This window comes from Hippoglossus hippoglossus, chromosome 8 (genome assembly GCF_009819705.1).
Source record: "Hippoglossus hippoglossus isolate fHipHip1 chromosome 8, fHipHip1.pri, whole genome shotgun sequence".
Classification (NCBI taxonomy): Eukaryota; Metazoa; Chordata; class Actinopteri; order Pleuronectiformes; family Pleuronectidae; genus Hippoglossus; species Hippoglossus hippoglossus.
The window spans coordinates 14,195,044-14,217,499 of record NC_047158.1 but is presented as its reverse complement, the minus strand read 5'-3'; the positions used below and the strand labels follow the sequence as shown (position 1 = coordinate 14,217,499).

The window sequence follows — 22,456 nt, the reverse complement described above, 5'->3', positions numbered from 1 at the left end:
CAGTAATTAACTTTAAATACTCAACTGCATTTTGAGAGGGGATATTACACCCATAATTCCCCTGTGTTTGTTTGCAGAGCTGGATTTCAAAATCCCCAAGTAATCATCTAATTGTTTATCAACTAATCATAAAGCCATTCAGTTTCAAGAGCCATTTCTTAAACCTTATTTCTTTTATTTTGAAGGAGGCCCATTGATGCACCGTATAAATTCAGACGTATATCCCCTGAAAATGGAGAAAATACTGTAAGTCTGGTGAGCTGGCAACAGGGTGATGTCAAACTCCTCCTCCATTGTTCTGTGGTTGGCCCTGTGGAGAATTTAGCTCCTCGATCAATTATAATCAGTAGGATAAAATTGTACAATAATTGTGTTGTTGCACTGATTATTTACTGTGTAACTAGTGCACTTGTCTCACTGTGTTTTTCCAATAGCACAGATTGTCTTACTGTATTCGCTGCATTACTCTACCAGCACTGGTATAGGCCTGCTTAGGTCATGAATGAGTCACTACCTGGCACTTGGAACACTGATGCCCATTGTTATTGTTGCGTTGTAGTGTTTTATAATGTGGCATTGTGGTGCTCTGTCCTCTGCTGTCACAAACAGAAAGAACAACTGATGTAACAATCTGTACAATGTAAACCCTAATAAATGTGTCAAAATTTACTGTTAATACAGGGTATGTCTTATCTATAATGTCATTTTTTTAAATTTAGCTTGTAAAGGCAAAAACGGATTCAACTTCAAGACATTTTATCATTTTACTTTTGTGAAATTGTTTTGGAAATTCAAAGTTAATCTGAATCTGAATGAACAATGTCTCATGAATAGATAAGTATTGATGAGTATAGGACTTGCAAGTTCATCTATTTTAATGTGATATATAATTTAGCCTTCAGCATTATCATTGAGTTCTGGTCCTGTGTGATTATGACTGATGAGTAAGAGGTGTTTTGAGATCAACCGAGCTAAGACAGTCGGGGTTACTGTATTAATTTCATTAAATACGATAAAAATAATATGTTTTGTCCCTGGACCAGAGTCGCTGTGAGAGGGAGGAGGACGGAGCATCTCTCACACACACACACACACACACACACACACACACACACACACACACACACACACACACACACACACACACACACACACACACACACATAGTATGGCACCACCAGCAAATGTACACACACACCCATTGTTCTATTGTTCCACTCAGCAGAACACATATAATCATTTACATAAATCAGCTAAACAAAGATTTGCCTTTTAGAAGTACTACTTCTCTCTAACACATATGGTTGTATGATTTTTTTAAAGGGATTTTATATCAGTAATCATTGAAAATTTGGACACACACACAAATTTTCTTCTGTAGAAGATTTGGACAACCAAAACTTTATTGTATTTTACACTGACAGACAGAGAAGAAAGGGTTATTTGAGGATATCAGGTATGAAATCATAGAATGAGTTCATTTTTCTCTAAACAGCCTCCTATGGCTTTTCAAAGAAAAAAGCAAACTGGTATAACATTAAATATAAAATCATTACAAGGAGCAAAATCAAGAGGAGAGAAAACAGGTTTGTCATCTTTTGGGGTGGATCTGTGAGACTTGATGGTATTCAGATTCAGGGACCTTAGACGTAACCTTTAACTTGTGAGGCAGGTGCCCTGCGGGGACTACTTTCTCCACTGCTGAAAGTGGGAGAGCCTGGGAGACCAGGGGGACTTGACCCGGCATACAGCAGAGAACCTCCAATGAGGAGCAAGGCTGAGGCCCCCCAGCCAATGTAAAGGGCAGGGCCAAGCTCTCGCTTGTGTGGAGCTGCTACATGTGGGTCGTAGAAATCCCTGATGATGGAGTGAGCAGTCCAGCAGACGGGCACAAGGTAGAGGAACCCTGCGACGGCAAAGAGGACTCCAGAGATGCGGGCAATGCGGGCTTTGAGGCTGTTTACACCGACGCACTTAGTGCACTTGACTCCTAGGACCCCCAGAGACAGAGCCAGGCCACAGAGCAGGACGGAGAAGACAGTGAGACCCCGGGCCGCCTGCATGTCACTGGGCAGAGCCAGCAAGCTGTCGTACACCTTACACTGGATCTGACCTGTGCTCTGCACAATGCAAGTCATCCAGAGGCCTTCCCAAATGATCTGAGCCGTCACTATGTTGTTACCGATGAAGGCAGTGACCCTCCACAGGGGGAGGGAACAGACTATCGCCCCACTCACCCAGCCCACAATGGACATGATCAGGCCCAGCAACTGCATGCCTGTTGTTGCCATGGTGACAGATGGTTTTTGGATCAAATCGATTGGTCTTTGTTTTTTGATCAGTCTCTGTTTGTTGCAGAGGGCCCAGTTATAGTTCCACAATAGAAATGTGACTGTCTACAGTTCTGCAAATGTCGTGCTCCGACACTGGATCCTCAGACTTTGGGTCGGGTATCCTGAAATTCAGAAAAACAATAAGAATCAATTTAAATACATTTATACTCAGCAGCATAACTACAGTTGAAAATACGAAGTTATTCATAACTTGTTGCTACTTTTGAAAACATTACATTAGCCAAGCAGGAAAAGACTAATGGGGCATATAAAGTAGTTATCATAAATATTTGGGCTGGGAGGCCCATGTTTAGTGGATTCCATTTAGAAGCACAGAGAATAGCCTTCTTTGACATAGCTGTGGGTGTCAAGCTACGCCTGCTGGGTGAGTGGATTATCTCAGAAAAACATGAGGAGACTCTGAACACAAGCAGCTTTCATGAAGGCCCGTAGAGTGGGCCAGGACGACCTGTATCATCTATTTATCACAGCACTCAGTGTCCGCATTGCACCGATTCTGTGAATCAAATCCTCCATAAGAGCTTCTGATAGATTAATAAAGATAAAAGAGCCAAGCTATAACTCATAAAATCACTATTTTATTATTACTTATCCAACTAGGACATTATTTCTAGTAAAATGAACATCTGTATCTTTTAAATAGGAGATACAAATGAGATAATAGATAATAAATCAGAGAACCAGAATATCCATTTTGAATGGCCTGGCTTCGCCAACTGTTTTAAATCATTGTGCATAAATTCATGTTAAAGAACAATGCCCAGAGTCCCTCATTGTCCCCTGAAGGCCTCATACCTTGCTTTATTGTGTCTTATTCTTGGTAAAACCAATTGTTTTTGCCTTTAAGGACCCTACCCTACCCTATCACTACTTAAACAGGAATATCAATTTATGATATAGTTACAGGGAATATTAATAATATTCCCTTAAATTCTTTTCACTAATTTGTCTGTCAAATTAGTTGAAATCTTTGGACATGTCTCCAATGCACTTATAGAGGATATTTACCTCAGATGAAGTATGGTGTTCTCTCTTCTCCCCTTGGTCCACAGGCTGGTGTTACTGGTCCTCGGGCTTGTGTAGATCAGCTGTGGATGCTCTGAGTAGTGAATGACGGCCCTGAGAATTCACTTTAGTCCACAGGAAGGCTGAGGAGCAGGGACCGCTGTGTCCGAGGGGTCAGCTGGACTACAGTGACAGGGGGTTCGAACAGCTCCGACAACCCAGGACAGGAGTGGAGATGGGGCTGCCCTCCCAGATGCCAGCGCAAGTCTGTGTGGCAGTGGGCAGAAGCATGCGCTTGTGTGCACGGCCGTGTTATTGTGTGAATGCGTGAACGTGTTTGAGTGTGTCTCCCAGTGCCTGGTGTACGAGCACAATGCCCTGCTGTTTTGCCGTGCCCTCCCTCCCCCTGCTCCTCGTCAACCTCTGTCCCAGCCCTGCACCCCCTTCCATCCATCCAACTCAGCAGCCCATTTTCTCCTCTTTTTTTGACACACTTGTTCGTTTATGAGAGCCTTCTCTTTTCTCCCAACCTCCTCTGTCCTTTTCAATCTGTTTATGGGTTTCATTGAAGTTTTTCAAGTGTAGGGAGTCGGTCCTTATGCCACCTCTTGTTCACTGTTCTGACAGGGAAAATGATGTTCACAGTAGATGTTCATATAAATTATTAAATATATTTATCACACAGGAAAGATCATGACAAGAATAGCAGCTGATTTGGAAGTGGATATATGTGAGATTGATCCTCAGATGCTACAAAAACTGGAACCGATGATTAGAGGAGCAGCATTTTTGCCACCGTGCAGGCGGCCTGGACCGAAGAAGGGATGAAGCCTGTCAGTGAAGGTGTCTGTGAAGGTGTGGATGTGGACCCCAGATTCTGCGCAGTAGAAGGACACGCGGCCTACTGGGTAGTCCACAAACACACCCACCTTCCTGGGCTTCGGCTCCAGAGCCAATGGGGTGATGGGAGAGGTGTTGGCAACAAACTGGCCTCCAGCCCTGAGGCTTAAAGTCCAGAAACCATTCGCAGGGCAGACGGTGAACTTGCCCTTCCTGTTTATGGACTTTTTAACGACGCCCAGGCTCCACTCAAGCTTCTCCCCGACCTCCACCTCCCAGTAGCACCTCCCACTGCCGAAGCTTTCCTTGGCCAGCACGTTTGCCACACGGTCGAAGCGCTTGGGGTGATCTGGCACCTCCTGGAGCTTGTCCGTGTGCCTCACCTGTTTCCTGTCGTCTGAGACCGAGAGGAAGGGGTGGGCTGTCTTGGCGCTCAGATTGACATCCACTGGGAAAGAGGGAGGAGAAAAGGTCGAGAATAGGTCAAACAACATAGGACAGTACAAAAACGACTGGGGTAGGGAGGGGCCTTAAGTCTTTTATTCAAGTTTTCAAAACCCTCAGTATATATAGTATTGACTCGAATCATTCTACCATGAATAACAAAAAAGTCAAAGGATCCTTAATGACATATCGAGCACACAAGATCCCCAATTTGTAGATATTTGATTTCTATTTTAAACTAAATATGCAGAAAATATTTGAAATATAAATGTGGGGTCAGGGATGGTAAGAAATTTTTTTTAAATACTCGATGATTTCTCTCTAATATTCTGTGTAGACAAAGTCTTACCTGTGTATTTCTCTGTTCTTTTTAGTTCTGTAGAGGAAGAGCGACAAGAGAAAGAAAAGTCACCGATATTGAAATTTGATTGATCTGATTAATGTTGATTCAATACATAATGTGAGATATGTTTAAGAAATGTATGACTGACCAGATTTGGAGAGCTTGTTGACTTCTGCTCTCATCTTGTCCATAATGTCCGACAGTGCTCGTCTGGTAACCCCGAAACAAGGGTCCGTCTCTAAAGTAACCTTGGACCAGTCCTTCATGTCCAAGGGGGAAATAGTTTTCTGCGCGACAAAAAAAACCAGATGTAAACATTACACTGATAGTAGCCAGGGTGAGTGTGGCTGTGTCACAGATGAAGATGCTCACCAAGTTAATTTGCTTTTTGTCGTCACTCTGATCGTCGCTCACAGAAATCTGGTGGTCAGATTCGGTGGTCTCCTTCTTCAGCTCCTGGATCTCCTGCTCCAGCTCCTCCACCAGCGTCTCCACTCGCTTCTCCTCGTCTCTCTGTCTGTCCTCGATTGCAGCAACAACTGCTTTGTGGCCCTTCTCCATGGCGTACACCAGGGCAGAGAAGACCTTCTGACTCTCTCGCACCTCCCTCAGGTAAGAGCCCTGATTGGACACCATCATGATATAATTGTAGGCATTTTTAAGAATAGACAAAGTGTTCCAGTTGTTTCTATGGAGGTTTTCAACGCACCTTTTGCACCTCGAGAGAATATTTCAACCTTTCTATCTTCTGCAGCCTTTCCAGGATCATCTGCTCGACATCTATAACCTGCACATGTACAACGGTGACACAAATATACCAGATTTATTCATCATTACATCATATCACCTCTGATTATCTGACCAAAAAAGCAAACGAAAGTAGGAATACCATTTCCTCATCAGGTGGTTGCTGTGGCCGATTCTTCCTGTAGTTGTCGGAGATGTCTGCTAGGATATGGTTGACGCTGAGGTCGGGCCTGTCAGTGAACACTCTCTTACAGTGGGGGCAATATTTGGACTGGTGTCGGGCCCAGTAGTGGCTCAGGCAGGACAAGCAGAAGCTGTGTCCACACGCTATGGTCACCGGGCTGGTGAAGATGTCTCTGCACAGGGAGCACAAGAAGTGCTTCTCAGAGAGGAGGCTGATGGTAGAGGCCATTCTCTGAAAGTGACAATGACACGATGGTAATGTCAACAATGTCAACCAAGTATGAGGACAATATTTTTTGCTGTTTTCTTGCGAGTCACAACTAGAAATCAACTGTCAAACTAAAATAAAGAGGGTATTTTTGTACCTTATGCAATAAAAGTATTTCGAGAATATCTAGTACTTTATATACATTTCATTTAAGGTTGTTTAATCCAGTGGTTCCAGGAGTTTGGACCTTTCCAACAAAAAATAAATAATAGTTATATGTATAGCATAAAGGTTAAATATCTCTTTGGGGGAAAGGTTCATAGACATCTTAAACTGGAGAAGGGACTCAGATAAATACTGCTTTAAGGGTCAAATTCCAAAAATATATGCTGTCTTTTATAAGCTTATCTGTGTTTATGAATGTAAAATCTTATATTGTAATGTAATGAGTAATTACTGAATATCTGTCAAATAATGCAGAGTAAAAAGTTAAACATGTTCCTCTGAAATGTAGTGGATATAAAGTACCAGAAATACTCAAGTACAACAATTAGGATCTCAAAGTATACTGCTTGAGTAAATGTACTTTTCACCACTGTATATGAATACATGTTTTACCAAAAAGATGTCATTTTAAATATTGGTTGTTTACGGGAAATTAAAAAGTTCATTATGCAGCACTCAGACGTTCCAGTGGAAGGGACTTCATGTTCCTGAACAAAGCAGCATTCCTCTCATATTATATAATGATAAACAAAGAACAGGACACATGATTCATATCATTCTTTAAAACTATTCAGTGAAGTCTAACACGTCGGTTCATTTCTACCACAATGCCTCACACCTTTGAAAGAATTTATTTTCGATCATAGACCAAGTGAATGGAAGCAGCAAAGTAAAAGATGTGATGGGAAGTATGTAGTCAAACAGGTAGCAGGCAAATTGTCTCTTAACACAGCAACGTGATTACTGACTGCTTAAGGTTGTTTCTCACGAGAAGTGTGATCCCTGAGTTTTGACCCCACTGTGCTCCGGTGTCGACGGTCAATAAGGAAACAATCTCCGCTTATGCAACGTGTTCTTCACCGAATCAGAGGTCTGATAAATATGTTTCACCAACAGTGAAACAATATAGAAAAGCTCAAAGAGACAAATGTGGTCTTACCTCTACGAATGGATCGCTGCGGACAACCTGCTCTGCTTCTGTTCTGAGTTTCAAGACTACAATGGTTGACAGGTGTACTAAGGTATGTGTGGGTGTTGTGTAGGAAAGGGGGCAGAGCTTCAGACAATGGCACTCCCAGTCAAAACTCCACCCTGGATGTTATCTGAGCTACTCTTTAACTAACCCACACAGCAAGACTCCAGGAAATGTTGGCTGGAAAATCAAAAAGCAAACACTCTGTCAGTAAACACAACTGCATTTATTTCAAATTTACTAATTTACAGTCTAATAACTGTGAGATTTATTGTATTTGACCAGAAGTAATCTACGGTGGCCCTGAAGTTCAAATCACAACAGCAAATGAGAAAAGACAACAACTACACAGCGGCAAATAAGACACAAGGACACGTCACGTGACATGTTTTGCCAGAATCTCCATCCTGTTGAAAAGAAAGACATTGCATCCGTCCAATCAGTGACGAGCTTTGACTAACATAGTAACCTACCTTTTCCGTTAGAGGCATAGACCTTATATAAATGTTGTCTCATTTACCCTCATCATTTTTTCATTCGACGTTGTGTTTTGCACCTCAGGGCCACCGTAGTAATCCCCTTAAACTAGTGTGCAACAGAACAGTAGCATAGTATAGAACAGTATGTAAATGATGTGACTTGTACAAAAAATGATAAAATAGAAAGAAGTATGGGACAAACGTTTGGGAGTTGTACATTTCCTTCTCTTATTTTCTACTTAGTCAACTCGGTAGCTACATAACCAACAGTCCAAAGCCAAGAGCAAATGATTTAAAGTTTTTCTTTTCACTGTCTTCATGAAGATTAAGAAGTCAGTGCCATGTTGTCATGGTCGAGCGGCGGTGAAGAAGCGATTGATAAAGATTGAGTTAAAGTTGAGTCTGGCAGGTGGAGACACTCTGTCCTCCATATGCTTTATAGCTACCTGGGCTGTTCCTCCTGCTGATCCTCCAACTGCACCACCTATGATCCCATAAAGAACCATCCCTCCTGGGCCCTCTATAGACCCGACCAATGCTCCCATAACAGCCCCAACAACAAAACCCGTCCCCAGCCCTCTGACCAGGGATGTCCTGAGCCACCCGTTGTCCATCTCTGCCTTGGCTCTGATCTCAGCGCCAACACTGGCGGTGTAGGCGTCCTTCTGGTGATACAACTCGTCTGCTATGTACTGCTTCTCCATCTCGGTCCATGCCTTCTCTATCTCTGCTGACCTCTGCTTCCGGAGCTTCTTCTCCTCCTTCTTCACGCAGTCCTCCGCCTTCTGGAAAGTTCTGCTGGAGAAGTAGCTCCCCCCTAAGGATGCCACCATCCTCTCTATCTTCTGCAGCAGCTCTCTGTCCCTGCTGCGGTCTCGCCAGTTCTTGCTGTAAACGTGAAAGCGTCCGCCATACTTCTCGATGAGTTCTCTCAGGTGCCAGTCAGTCTTCTGCAACTTCTCAAAGAGGGCGTCTGGATTTCTTTCAGAAGCCAGGAGGACCATGCAGTGCCTCAGACAGTGATTCCCAAAGCGTTCCTTCATCAGTCTCTGGGTTTTTACGTCATTCGGGGAGATTTTGTCCATGTCAAAGGCAACAAGGAAAGCGTGGGGACCAGGGATACACAAGCACTTAGACCTCCGCAACTCCATCTTCCTCTTGGGTGGAGACATATCCTTGTCATAGATGTTTGGCCCATTGATCACAGCCACTCGTCTTCCAGCCAGCTCTCCAGTGTTCTTCCTGCTGCCAGAAATGCAGGTGATGTCCTTAGGAAACTCCTCCCTCCCTAGTATGGCGTTGGTCAGTAGGAACTGAGAGTGTCCACTGCTACCGACCACCATCAGCCTTAATTCTGTAGGAGATCCTGTGAAAAGATAAGTGCAGTAAATTTACGCCAAATAAATGCCAAATTAAACATAACTACTATCTGCAAATATTGCAAATACTGCAGAGTCCACAGTTGCTAGGGTAAATATGGATTTTTAATGTACAAAACTCAGAGGATCATCAGAGGAACATCAACCTCATGGTGGTGTTTCAGAAAAAATACGTTGGGATTAGCTGTCTGGAAATCATGACGTCTAAAGATATTGTATTGTTATTGAGATTTTGCAGTGACAATCTATTTGCACACTCTTGGTCATGTCCATATGTTCGACATCATCACTGACACGGTCTGTGCCATGTTAGGCATTTATACCTTATGCAGAAATGTATACTTCCCCAGCAGTCTGTGTAGGCTACATGTGAGATAAGAAACAAGCTATGGTGCCTCATGAGTTATGGCTCATGTATTGTTTGTGGTCTAGAGAGCTACTGTGGATTTCTTTGTCTTCGTTAAAGTGTTTTAACTGAGAACCATTGTCTCTGGAGTTTGAATTCAACCTTCCTCATGTAGAAGAACGTTCTCCATCATCTCCACAAAATAACTCTGATCCTCATCCTGTTGTTGAGCTGTTGTCTTGTTTTCAAACTGAACAAATAAAACATCCAGAATTATTCTTTCATCTCCTTAAGCTGATAAACGCTGATAAATTACATGTAACCTGATGACCTGTGATACAACCACCTATTTATTATGTCACCCGAGTTAAAGGCAAGCAGAGCAGAAAAGGATTTCCATTCACCCTCTGTATATATAATAAATAAGTGAGCTTACCATTCTTCCTCTTGTCCATTTGCCAGATTTACAGCACAGACTTTTAATTTTGGATCGTCTCAAAGTTTTCTAGCGTCTCACTGAACTGATCCCATCACCATCACTGCTGCATGTGTTCAGTGAAAACATGTGTTCTCCCAGTCTGTTCCCCCTCTCTCTCTCTCTCTCTCTCTCTCTCTCCCGCTCTCTGTTGATGAGGTAGTTGGGCACCAGAGTTAATATTAAGTGGAAATTGTCCTCAGGGTCAGAAGCTGGCAGTGAGCGCATTCACATTTATTGACACGTTTAATGAAATGCACACACACACACACACACACACACACTGATTTCTCACAATAAATTCTGCGAATTGAATCAGTGCTGATCAGAGGCAGTCATTCACAGATGATCTCAGGATTGTGTTTATTCTTACATGAAAAGGATTAAAATCATTTAAATTAACTGTAACCCTGAGGAGTCAATGCTTTCAGTGATAGCGATGATATTTTCCAACATCAGTATTAATAATCTAATTCTTAAAGGTGACCTGATACAAGGTTATTTCACTGTCAGCCCACCAGACAATGTTTTTCCTGGGTTCAGGGAGATCAATAGCTCATTACATTAGTTTGATCCTGTGCGAGTGGAGCACAAATAATATTCCAAATATAGACTAGTGTCTTTATGTGTTGTCACTGCAACAACAAACACCAGTGTTCACAGAGACCTGCTTGTACTTAATTTAACCGCCTGCATGAAGACAATCATGAGGCCGCAGTCAGTATTCAGACATCTATGTTTAACACTGGGAGCACAAACTACACAGAAAAATAAAAGAATCTTTGCTTGACTTTAAAATTGAAAACAGTTTGTCTCTGCTTATTGTTGTTGAGCACCCGAAAGTCCCAGGATTTCAGGAAGCAATTTATAGGAAACCGTAATTTTTTTCTTTAGAGAAATATTGTACCTTTACTATCTTGTATTTCTCAGACTAACCACACAATGTATTAATACAAGTCAATGCTCAAGCACCTGGGCATAGGCCATGAGACATCTATTTGCAAAACAAGCCAACAACACTTTTTAACACTTTTAAAGGTTTGAATACATTTGGCACAAGGGAAAGATGTCTATGGACACAGAAAAACCATAATACTACCCATCAACATACATGTATGGAAACTGTCAGAACCATTGAAATGCAAATTCTGGGCTATGTAGTCATATTTTAGTAGGTTCGGTGTAAAATAAGCCTTTTTTCATCTTTTTTGTTTATACACTGTTCTATATTTTAATGAAGCTTTTGAAAAAATTGAATAGCACAAGTCAATTTCATTTATTAACCATGATTCTCTGTTGTTTACATGATAAGTCATTCAACAAACAAAATGAAGTTTTGTGAAATCAGGACATGAGAAAAGTTCTACTCACTCAGATACTGCTATTGTTATAGTCTATGTGTATCAGGCTCGATGGCTCTGACACTGATCTGACATCATCACAGTGTCAAACATGTGATCTGTCCTCAGCCCCTTGTCCTTGTTGTTGGGCAAAATGATGCACTACAGATGCACTGGTAAAACAGCGCCCCTGTGTGGCCAAACATCGCAACGCATAAAGCGGAAACCACGTTGACGTACTTCCTGTTTACAATGTCCAGTTTGGAGCCACGCGACAGTGACAGCTACTATAACAACGTAACCGGTTACTTGTGTGGTTACTTTGGCCACGTGGTTGTCATAGAAACGTGTGATGATCGGCGATAATCGGAGTCGGGCACGTGCAGTGAGGGGCCACGTGTTCCAGCGATGAAGGACAAACTGGATGAGAAGTGACGAGTGGAGAAAGAAAGAGATGAATCCTGTCACCAGAAGCATCGGACTGACCTTCCCCGCGGTCAGACGCGCCCTCTGCCCCGCTCCGCGCCTCGTGTCCGGCGGACAAGTCATTGAGGACGTGCCTGAAGGATCCGGATCTCCACCTCTCACAGGGCAGGCGTCTCTCTACGTGCACGTGAGCTGGCATTCTGGTCAATTGAACTGATGAGATAGTTCTACGCACACATGCACGCACGAATGTCAAATTAATTGATTTAGATACATTTCAAGTCTCGTTTTTTTGTTTTCAATGCAAAAATCTATTATCATGTCATGAGAAGGTTTTGCCCCAAATGATGTCACAGCCTCCTCCGTCCTTTCCAGTGGCCTTACTGCCTCAGGAGATGCCCCTACTGCAACTTTAACAAGTACATACCCCGAGAGGACAACCACCGCATCATGACTGAGTGCCTGCAGCGGGAGGCCGAGACGCTGCTGCAGCTCAGTCAGGCCTCCAGGTATGTTTTCTAGACGCCTCACATGAAATCATCCAGTATCCTGCACAGCCTTTAACCACACCCTCCTCCTATTTTAATCTGCAGCATCACCTCTGTGTTTTTTGGCGGCGGGACCCCCAGCCTGGCGCACCCATCCACCATCGCCGGCATCCTCGAAACCGTCTCCAGGCAGGTGAATCTGCCGGATGAGGCCGAGGTCACGCTGGAGGTCAACCCCACTCCTGCAGCAATGTCGAAGCTGAAGGATTACTGCCGCGCCGGGGTGAACCGCTTCTCCATCGGGGTCCAGGTGAGTCAAACCAAAAGACGCCTGATCAGAATAGATTACTGTGGGGTTACACTTTCTATATCACGTTTTCCAATACTTCAGTCTTTGCAGGATGATGATTTGAAAATTCTGGGAAGAGACCACAGTTCCCTTCAGGCTTTGCGAACCATTGAGGAGGCCCAGAGGCTGTGCCCGGGGAGGGTGTCGGTAGATGTCATGTTCGGACGACCCAAACAGAGCGTTGAATCGTGGGAGGAAGAGCTGTCTGAGCTGCTGAGGGTGTGCGACGACCACGTGTCTCTGTACCAGCTGACTCTGGAGCGAGGCACCCAGATGTTCAAAATGGTGCAACGAGGGGAAGTGACGGTGCCAGCTGAAGACGTGACGGCGGAGATGTACCAGTGCGCCAGGAGGACTCTCCACCAGAAGGGCTTTCTGCAGTACGAAGTGTCAAACTTTGCAAGAAATGTAAGTCCTCTAGGAGAAACACATTTCTGTATCGACTCCAAAAATGTTTTCCTTCTCCCTTGATTCTCTCCTTTTTTATGTTTTTGAGCCGTATACCTCCGCCAAGGACAAATTGTCCCTTTGAATTCAATCAAGCTGCCCCAAATTTCACACTCTCGGATATCAGTTGACTAAATATGCCCCAAATTTTTTTTTTCATCAAGGTCGATGAAATATTCCCTGGGAGAGCTGTGAAAATGTCTATCTCACAATGTCAAAGAATATGAAAATAATGACTGGAACCTTACCCTGATCCCTACCACACCCACCAAGTTTTGTTGTAATCCATCCAGTAATTTTTGTGTAATCCTACTTACAGGCAAACAAACAGGTGAAAACATAACCCTCTTGTTGGAGGTAATAAAAGTGTGGTGCTGTTTATAGTTCGCTCCAGGGTCTTACGCATATTTTCCATTTAGTTTCTGTTGAAGAGAGTTCACCAAAAACTAAACAAACGCTCCGTGAAAGCAGGCAGATGCTCCGTTTCACAGCAAGCTGACCCACAAACACGTCTGAGAGGTGCGATCACGACGACGCGGTAACACTTATTATCTGTGTCATGCAGAATGCAGCGAGTCATCACAACGTGAGCTACTGGAAAGGACGACAGTACATCGGCATCGGCCCAGGTGATCTGTTAACCAGATTAAAATTGTTTTATATAATCGTTGTAAGTTGGTTTTAACATTTATTTTTTTTCCGCAACAGGAGCACACGGCCGCTTTCTTCCCCTGGGGGAGGGAGGTGTGTCTCGGGAGGCGCGGACCCAGACTCTCGAGCCTGACATGTGGATTCGTGAAGTCCGACAGAATGGACACGGGACGCGTAGGAGGGTTCAGCTCAGCCATCTTGAACTGTGAGCTATTACACTTACAGGCGGTAGTGTTATCTATGCTAATGAGCGCTTAGCACGAAAGGGCAGCTGCAATTTTCCAGTACAAATTGTGAAATGTAACAATCATGTATCGGCCAGTCCACGGACACAACGTGAGGAACATAATGTCAGAGGTTACTATTGATGTACTTGTTCTCTCAGACATTCTGACGCAGTGAATCATTATTATTATTCAGTCCATTTGCTCGCTCGGCTTTGTCCCTGTTATCGTCAAGCTCTTGTCACTGAGAGGTGGTGTTTTGAAACATATCTGATTGGCAGATTGGAGGAGGTGCTGGTGATGGGGATGAGAATGACGGAGGGCATCGATCACAAGGTGAAAAAAACATTTTAAGCTTCGTGACACAAACTAATCAGCACAGTTTCTACAAAATCTTATGTGACCTTTGCGAAATGCCATAATGTTGTTTTGTGATACACTTCTCGTATTTAACAGCACTGGGAGGTGTTCAGCCCTCAGATGGGACTCCATGAAGTCTTTGGCGCATCCACCGATGTCCAAGAGTTGCTACAGAGTGGACAGCTGATTCTCGATGAAAGGTCACTTTAGTATTGGATTATACTTGAACTCAAAGTTTTACATTGTTCCTGGTGTGTATGGGTGTAAATAAAGCCTATTTTCAATATTATAGATAAGATAAAATAAGATAAACTTTATTAACCCCATGCCAGGGAAGTTCACTTGTTTCAAGAGAACATGTAAAAGTATAAAGTAGGCACTAAATTTAATTAACAATGCAGAGAATATGTGCATTATATACACCTGTCACTACAGATGGAAACATAAATGGAAGAATTATGTTTATAAAATGCAAGAAAGTAGTCAATAATTCTGTTGTACTTTCCAGCTGTACAGCCCACTGTGATTAAAATAGCATTTTTCTTCTTCTAAACCCCAAAATATTCAATTAGAGAGGAATTAGATCCCATTTAAAGGTGGAACCGAGATTTTTTGCTTAAGAAATAACTTGAACAATAATCAGTTATTAAAATAGCTGTTGATTACACTTAGTTTTTCTTTCCATTTCTCATCAGGGGTCTGCGCTGCTCCTGGGATGGACTGGCCTTACTGGACAGCATACTGCCATCTCTACTGGTTGAGCTACAAACCCAAATCCTCCAGGGGCCACAAAGGGACCACAGTGCTGATGCACAACCACTGAAGACCTCCAACCTACAATGACAGTAATGTTAACAGAGCAGATTTTGGAGAAAGCTTGTTTGTGGGTCAGACTGACAGGAAGCGCACAAAACAGGCTGATCTTAGGCCGATCAGTCAAACAGTCAAACATGTCAAATTTAAGTTTAATGCGAAAATATTTAAATTCCTTATTTAATGCTCTACATGTACACTTTGTATTCTTCGAGTAGTTCTTTCTTTTTGTTACTTTGCTGTTTTGATGTCATGACAACTCAAGACCATCACAACCTGACCAGTGTAGCTGACACTGAAACCTTTCTCATTAAAACTTTTCCCTGTCATCTAAACTCTCGTGGTTAGGGCTTATTATTACAATATTAGTTTCATCAATAGATAACAATGGTAGAATATAAATCAATACAACGCTCAAGCATTGTTCAAGGTCAGTGAGGAGGATTACATACTGCACAATTGATCTACCTCAGATGCGTAAAATGTTTCTCATTAAATAAAGATGTGGTGCATCAGACATTGTTATGATTGCCTGTTCATTCTTCATTGTATGTCTGTACTGACAATGCATTTTGTAAATACACTTGTTGAATATACGAATCTATATATAGCCATATTTATTTCCATATTTTCATGTGGATAGAGCATTTATTATAAACTCAGCCTTGATTAACATGAACATATGTAATAGTTGAACGTGATCATCACTTATAATATTGTAACCAGCACACATCTCAGGTTATTCAGTTATTCTGACTGTTCTTTACATCTGTACATTAACAGAAAATGGAAAAAGAATCCACATCGGTATATTCAGTCATTGTTCAAAATGCCTGTGCTTTATTTAAAAGGTTCATAATTATCTCCCCCGAGGTGTTAATCATTGCTATTTGTTTGTTTGTCAGCAGGATTCCGCAAAAGCGGATTTTCATAAATGCCCGTGGAGGGGTGTAGCGTGACTTGTAACTTGTAATTTTCCATCTGTGTGTTGTAACATAATTATAAAAATTAATGGTGGTAGGGGTTTCGTTGCCAAGACAGAAATGATCATCAGCATTTCAGCGCTATGTTATGTTGCTTTTATTTAAAGTGATTATTTTATTAAATCTGCTCATGAGTTCAGCTGTTTGTGTCAGCCTTCCTTTATATAACTATCAAGGTCTTTAGATTGTGCAATATATATTTCCATTATAGGACATGTTTTTCACACTTGTTGAAATGAGATTGCACTCTCCATGGCAATCAGCCTGTCCTTTGTCTGTGACTACCCATTCAATTCTTCAGGTTTCCAAGAAGAAGCTTGTGTGTGGGCTGTCCCTTCAGAGTGTCCTTGGTTAGTGAAAAGGATGCTTTAATAGAGAAAATGGGGTTAAGTATGTTCGGGTTACTGCAACAAATTGATGCTGTGCAGCTCATTTCTTTTAAGTCCGCCGAGGTATCGTGTGTCCTTCATCCTGTTCCCCATAATCATACACTTCTGAAGTTAAGTATATAAGTATGTTCAGTATCTGTTCAATCAAATGCAACCATTCGTGTTCCCGTCAACAAAAATATATTGTCTGCAATCAACAGACATGTTTATTTTCACGATACCTGATAACATGAGGAAATGATGCCTCCTGCCTTGATTGAAGTGACTCATTTAATGATGGGTTAATGAAGCCTATACTGTCACTCCATGGGTGTTTTTCCTGTGTTATTAATAGGACGTGCTGAATTTGTGCTCACTGGCAGATCAGTGTGGTGGGAGTTCAATAACCAGTGGGCTCTCTCCATGGTGCTGATTTGTCTCTCTCCCCCCTCTCGCCCACCTCCCCCCTTCTGTAATAAACGATGCTCCTGATTCTTCATTTCCTCCAAATACCATGGTGAGGCATGAGTGTGTGAGGCCACTAATTAGTAGGCATTGTCACACCTCGGTCCTTGATGCCATCAACAACCTCGTGGGCGCCCAGAAATGTGAACAATCTCTCTGCTGCATCTGATATAATGAGATGTTTCAGGGTTTCTGTGTTTGAGTCATCTCTCTCCCACACACGTAGGAAAATGGTCAGCTGAGCAGTTCTACGTCATCACTTATAAAACAATTGATTTCCTGCACGTTCGTGACCATAATCTGATACCCGCCTCCATCAGCTGTTTCAGAAATGGACAGAATGAAATAGATGTGGTTGAACAGGGGACGACAATACACACATGTCAATTAGAAATAGTGCATTTTATTAAAGGATATAATAATACAGTTATCAATTGTATATAGGTTACAAATACAAAATATGAACGCACCGGTCCAGCCAAGTGCTTTAAGAGTATAACTCCTTACATGATATGACATTGCAGCATACTACTACAATTGGTGTTTCGAGAAGGCTCACAATTCATTGAATCTGACACTTCTCTGGTTTGTTGTGTTTGGTGCTTGATCCAAGCACCAGCCTCAGGTCGCTGGTGAAGCTCGGCCGGCGCGCCAGAGGGTCCACGGCGGCGCAGGGCGCACCCAGTCCCCGCGTCCGGATCCCTCTCCGGCCCCGCTGGTGGCCGAGGCACACCGACTGGTAGGTGAGGATGGATACGGTCTGATGCCGCGACGGACCGGTCTCGTCGGGGAGCCCCCCCAAGGTGGCGAGGGCTCGGAACATGAGCTCCAGTCCTGAGCCGTCTTTGGCCGATGTCTCGAAGAGCGGCACCTCCTCTTCGCCGAGGATTCGTGCCACCTCCGACCGGCTCACGGCTGTCTGTGCCTCCAGGTCTGCTTTATTCCCGCACACAACTGCCGGCACTCTTCCGGGATTTTTTAATTTCAGCAATTTTGCCCTTGCAGCTTTGATTTCGTTCAGCAGCTCGCAGGCTTCGCCGAAAGAGTCTTTGTCATCCAAACTGAAGACGACCAGGAAGATATCACCTGGAGAGGAAGAGCACACAAATTATTTAATTACATAATCACCACCTCCATGATATATTATAACCTACTAAAAGCAATGCAATACAAATTCAATGATTGTTACTGGCTCACCTGTCAGTATGGATAACCTCCGTTTCGCAGGAAAGTCCCTCTCACTTGACGCATCCAGCAGATCCACCTGGTAGGCCTCTCCTCCAATGTGGAACAGCTTCCTGTGGAAGTCCTCGGTCGTGGGTTCATATTGCTCCACAAATTCTTTCCCCAGGAACCGCTGGAGGATGTTGGTTTTACCCACTCTGGGTGAGCCAAGCACAACTATTCTGCGACAGTTCCTGGGCTTGGTCAGACCCAGCTCCAACAGATCCATGGACCTTTTTGGGAGTCGATCCGCTGACACTTGCCGGTTGCCAGAGCTTGAGGATCTACTCACTGCCACTCTCCTCTCCTGTAGTCTCCAGTGCCCTTTCATCGTCTTGATGATGCGCATACCGGTCTTGGATAAGTTTGAGACTTTGGGGTGCTGGAGTACCGGAGTGAGGGCTGCACTGTGACTGGTGATGCTCGGTGAGAGAGCTGAACATTTCGAGGATGCCATCAATGGGAAGGTAAAACTTCTCAATTGTGTTCATCTCTTTATGTTCAAGCAACGGGAGGATGTCAAAGTCTCACCAACCCAGTTGCTTCTCCATCTGTGTGCTGAGACAGAGCGCAGTGCCCTCTCTTATACACCCACACCGAGCACCAGATCCTGCGTCATAGAGCCTCATCCAGGGCGCACTCCTTTTATAGAAGCATAAAGAGGCTCTCTAAAAAACAAATCAGAAAACATCTCCACTTTAAACTCTTGTACGTTTCCTTTAAAGAAACCAGATAAGTGTACATTTTCACTTGATATGCTGCAGCTCTCACAAAATTATAATCTGAGCTAAAATATTATTTTCTGACACAAACCCTTTCACACCTAATTAAGTTTATTTTTAGCACCTAGTGCAGGGGTTTCTTGTCTCATTCATGGGTTAATGGATGAATGCGCTGGTGGACAGTGTTCAGATAATTGCCCAAATCACTGTAGCCATAGACACAAGCACAAATTAATTTTATTCATAGTCTTCACTGAGGATTCTGTCATGGTGACAGTAGTTATTTGGTATTTTCTATATTTCAGTTTTACTGTTTCTTCTATGTTTTTTCTATATTCATGTAACCATCACACTGTGTTTTCAAATCAGAAATCACACGTACTTGCAATGACATGGCACGAGCTGTGCTTTCGGGATGTTGTTGTTCATGAGAGTGGAATAAGCACTACTTGAATACGATCCCTAAAGGTTTCTGCAGTGATCACGACTTGTTCAGATTGAACACATTCTCGCTCTCTGCTCTGTGATTCACAAAGATGAGTCCTCAGCAACACCATCAGCAAATGTACCCACTGGATGAAGACATTCAAAATGAGCATCATCCTCAGAAGTCATGAGTTTATTTTTGTTTGTTGACGGGAACATGAATGGTTGCATTTGAATTAACAGATATACACTTAACTTCAGAAGTGTATAAACATGGGGAACAGGGTGAAGGACACACGACACCTCGCCTGAAAAGTGATGAGCTGCACACTAACAATTCGATGCAGTAACCCGAACATACTCAACACAATTTTCTCCATCAAAGCATCCTTTTCACTAACCAAGGACGCTCAGAAGGGTCAGCCCACACACAATCTCCTTCTTGGAAACCTGAAGAATGGGTTGGATATGCAGTCGCAGAGAAAGGACAGGCTGATTGCCATGGAGAGTGCAATCTCATTTCAACAAGTGCGAAAACCATGTCTTATAATGGAAAATGTAACAGTGGCCATTACATGTATGATGATGTATTTATAGAAGAGGAATCTGTCTTTGAAGTGTTAAAGCAATGAGTCAAAAATGATTTGTGGCCTCTTGGAGCCCCAAGTATAGCTGCATTCAATATTATTCCCTCAGCAGTGATTTTAAGATGAGTATGGGTGATTGAGTTAATATATGATTGCCTCTGAAAGGATATATTTGTGCTACATGAATCGTCAGCACCATTTATACTTAACCCTCACGCCGTGCTTGGGGTCCTAAAGACCTTGAGCTTTCTCAATCAGCACAACAAAACGTGTTGTCCATATAATGAGAAATGCTCAAAAGCGTGATTTTGAACTGATGATGTGCTCCAGAAGAAAATAATGATTGCCTCTGCTTGGGGAGACAGAGTCCTCAGCTGAAAATGTGGTTCAATATAATTGATTTTCATACACTTGACGGTATGCCAGTGGTGTTCATGCAGTAAAACCCCTCCCAAAATCCTATATGTGTCCATCTGGATCTTTGTTATTGATGTTTTGTATAAGTCAAAGACAAAAAAAATCCCAAATACAAGCAACAACAGACTTTTTTTTTTAAGGAACTAATGGAATAAAAGAGGGAATATACTGTATATTTAGTATATATATGTTCTATTTATACTATATATATATATACTTATATATATGTATATTCATATGTGGCTCATATAACCTATAAAAGGAAAAACAATGTCAACAAAACACAAGAGTATATTTACAGTAGGTACCTCAATTCACTTTGGTGCGAGACACAGTTGTGTCTCACTATTGCCTTCCACCTAGTCACACTACAACGTCATACTGGACTAGTGGCTCTCAGTTACTACTTCATCTTTAATGACACATGATTTAATGAAACCATCAAAATGCAGTATGAGACAAGCACATGAGTCACATGTTTCAAGAGGCCAATTCACAACACATTTGCCAGGAGATTAAGTCATTACTAGCAGATAAAACATTACAGAGACTGTAGAGAAGCAGAGGAGAGTTTGATTTTCAAATTAAATTGTTGTTGACATTTAAAGCGTTTAAAGCAGAGGTCTTCAACAGGGGGTCCGCGGAGGTACTGCAAGGGGGTCGCGAAATTTTTGGTTGATTAGACAATTTTTAATATTTTTTAAATTAGTAATTTTTTTTCCACACATTTAAATGTCTTTAAATACACATTGACATGTTCAAGACTGCAGTCTGAGGCTGATATGACCCTCTGCCTGACAACCTCCATCCGTCCAAGGTCTGATAGGTTGCGTGCTGCTCATCAGGGTCAGACATCTCACTAATGTGGGAGTATGTGTGCCATCCACAGATGGCTTGAGGATTCACTGTCCCTTCTACATGTATGTTTGAAATAAAAACATGAATCTGTAAATTATTTTAATAGCTCAGTGTTGAATGCAAGATGTATGTTTATAAATGGCAGTGGCACGGCCACCCTGTACCTTGCACATGTTTAAAATAAAAACATGAATATATGAACCTGTGTATTATTTGAATAGCTTAGTATTGAATGCACAATAAGAGGGTAGCTATGTTTATACATGGCACTAGGCCCAGTTTAATATAAAACACAATTTTATAAAATATATATAGTAGGGGGTCCCTGCTCCATCTCTCCATCAGTTTGGGGGTCCTTGGCCTGAAGAACGTTGAAGACCCCTGGTTTAAAGCTTTAATGTAGAGGTTCACGTCACAGAAACAGACAGAGGAGAGGTCGACCTACCGAAACATCACTAGATGGCAGCAAAGAGGAGAAGAAATTCCAAACAGGAAATATGAAGTTTCAGAGACAAGATCCTGGAGTGCACAGGAACTGAGGAGTAATACGGTTTCAAGTATTCATGTTGTTCTTTGTAACAACAACAACCTTTCACTTTAAAAATGCAAGACAAATTCTCTCTCTCTCTTACACACACACACACACACACACACACACACACACACGCACACACACACACGCACACACACACACGCACACACGCGCACGCACACACGCGCACACACACACATGCACACACACTCACACATGAAGTCAGACTTCCTCTGCTGCAAGATGTCGCTGCTGTGCAGCAGTATAGGCTGGTGTTATTTATCAGTCCTCTCACCTCCCCCTCTGTTTTCCCAGACCATGCCTGCATGACTCCCCCTGCACTGACCTCGCCAGGCCTTTGTTGGGAAACAAAGAGTGCTCAGGCATCTGTTTTCAGGAGAAATAAAGACACAGGGTGGCAGGACAGAGAGGAGGAGGGCCACAGGAGCTATATGAAGTGGAGCTCCAACACTCTGATCAGTGGGAGACACATTAAAAACTGTCACAGGAAGCAAATGGACGTGCAGGAAAGCACTTTGGCTACTTATTCCAACTTTTTAACCTTTTATCAGACATATAGAAATCCCCTGAGACCTAGTTTCACTTCTGCTTGGGGAACTTTTGATTTCCATACACTTTACCCTTCTGTCGTCTCCAAGAGTCTCTGCCTTTGTTCTCTCAAGGTGGAGCTGGTATTTCCTGTATATCCTGCTCAGTAGACCGAGCCACTCGTCTCTCCTGCTGCTTCTCCCTCAGCTGGCTAATCATTATTCCC

The 22,456-nt window shown here is 42.8% G+C and overlaps 4 protein-coding genes across 6 annotated transcripts; 1 reads left to right on the top strand and 3 right to left on the bottom strand.

Moving 5' to 3' along the window:
- Positions 1–1,368: 1,368 nt before the first annotated feature.
- cldnk (claudin k) lies at positions 1,369–3,652 on the bottom strand. Its single transcript, XM_034593602.1, has 2 exons — positions 3,363–3,652; positions 1,369–2,455 (listed from the first exon to the last, which is right to left on the bottom strand). The coding sequence occupies exon 2, from the start codon at positions 2,289–2,291 to the stop codon at positions 1,644–1,646; it is 648 nt and encodes a 215-aa protein (XP_034449493.1). The 5' UTR covers positions 2,292–2,455; positions 3,363–3,652; the 3' UTR covers positions 1,369–1,643.
- LOC117766081 (E3 ubiquitin-protein ligase TRIM39-like) lies at positions 3,492–10,074 on the bottom strand. Its single transcript, XM_034592789.1, has 9 exons — positions 9,963–10,074; positions 8,161–9,167; positions 7,290–7,406; positions 5,876–6,148; positions 5,696–5,773; positions 5,359–5,607; positions 5,135–5,273; positions 4,993–5,019; positions 3,492–4,647 (listed from the first exon to the last, which is right to left on the bottom strand). The coding sequence occupies exons 1-9, from the start codon at positions 9,979–9,981 to the stop codon at positions 4,103–4,105; spliced, it is 2,454 nt and encodes an 817-aa protein (XP_034448680.1). The 5' UTR covers positions 9,982–10,074; the 3' UTR covers positions 3,492–4,102.
- Positions 10,075–11,565: 1,491 nt separating this feature from the next.
- On the top strand, positions 11,566–15,616 carry rsad1 (radical S-adenosyl methionine domain containing 1). Of its 3 annotated transcripts, XR_004614641.1 has the most exons (10): positions 11,568–11,954; positions 12,143–12,276; positions 12,361–12,565; positions 12,647–13,012; positions 13,617–13,680; positions 13,760–13,907; positions 14,208–14,262; positions 14,383–14,486; positions 14,982–15,193; positions 15,269–15,616. XR_004614641.1 is itself a non-coding variant. In XM_034592507.1 (9 exons), the coding sequence occupies exons 1-9, from the start codon at positions 11,766–11,768 to the stop codon at positions 15,127–15,129; spliced, it is 1,413 nt and encodes a 470-aa protein (XP_034448398.1). In that variant the 5' UTR covers positions 11,567–11,765; the 3' UTR covers positions 15,130–15,616. The 3 variants fall into 3 exon arrangements, 2 of the variants coding, with proteins under 2 accessions (XP_034448400.1, XP_034448398.1); XM_034592507.1 differs by having other exon boundaries at positions 11,567–11,954; positions 14,982–15,616; XM_034592509.1 differs by lacking the exon at positions 14,208–14,262 and having other exon boundaries at positions 11,566–11,954; positions 14,982–15,283.
- A 1,695-nt stretch (positions 15,617–17,311) lies between these two features.
- On the bottom strand, positions 17,312–18,678 carry rasd2 (RASD family member 2). The gene is given in 3 exon segments (XM_034592510.1): positions 17,312–18,001; positions 18,113–18,527; positions 18,529–18,678. Coding segments are annotated over 3 exon segments (1,041 nt in total). The 5' UTR covers positions 18,631–18,678; the 3' UTR covers positions 17,312–17,477.
- Between the last annotated feature and the right edge of the window lie 3,778 nt (positions 18,679–22,456).

Coding starts and splice junctions, on each gene's coding strand:
- cldnk (XM_034593602.1), bottom strand. CDS start 2,291: ATGGCAACAACAGGCATGCAGTTGCTGGGCCTGATCATGTCCATTGTG.
- LOC117766081 (XM_034592789.1), bottom strand. Junction 5,774..5,875: donor AACCACCTGATGAGGAAATG/GTATTCCTACTT, acceptor GTACATGTGCAG/GTTATAGATGTCGAGCAGAT. Junction 5,020..5,134: donor CAACAAGCTCTCCAAATCTG/GTCAGTCATACA, acceptor CTTCCTCTACAG/AACTAAAAAGAACAGAGAAA.
- rsad1 (XM_034592507.1), top strand. CDS start 11,766: ATGAGAAGTGACGAGTGGAGAAAGAAAGAGATGAATCCTGTCACCAGA. Junction 11,955..12,142: donor AGGCGTCTCTCTACGTGCAC/GTGAGCTGGCAT, acceptor CGTCCTTTCCAG/TGGCCTTACTGCCTCAGGAG. Junction 14,263..14,382: donor CGGAGGGCATCGATCACAAG/GTGAAAAAAACA, acceptor CGTATTTAACAG/CACTGGGAGGTGTTCAGCCC.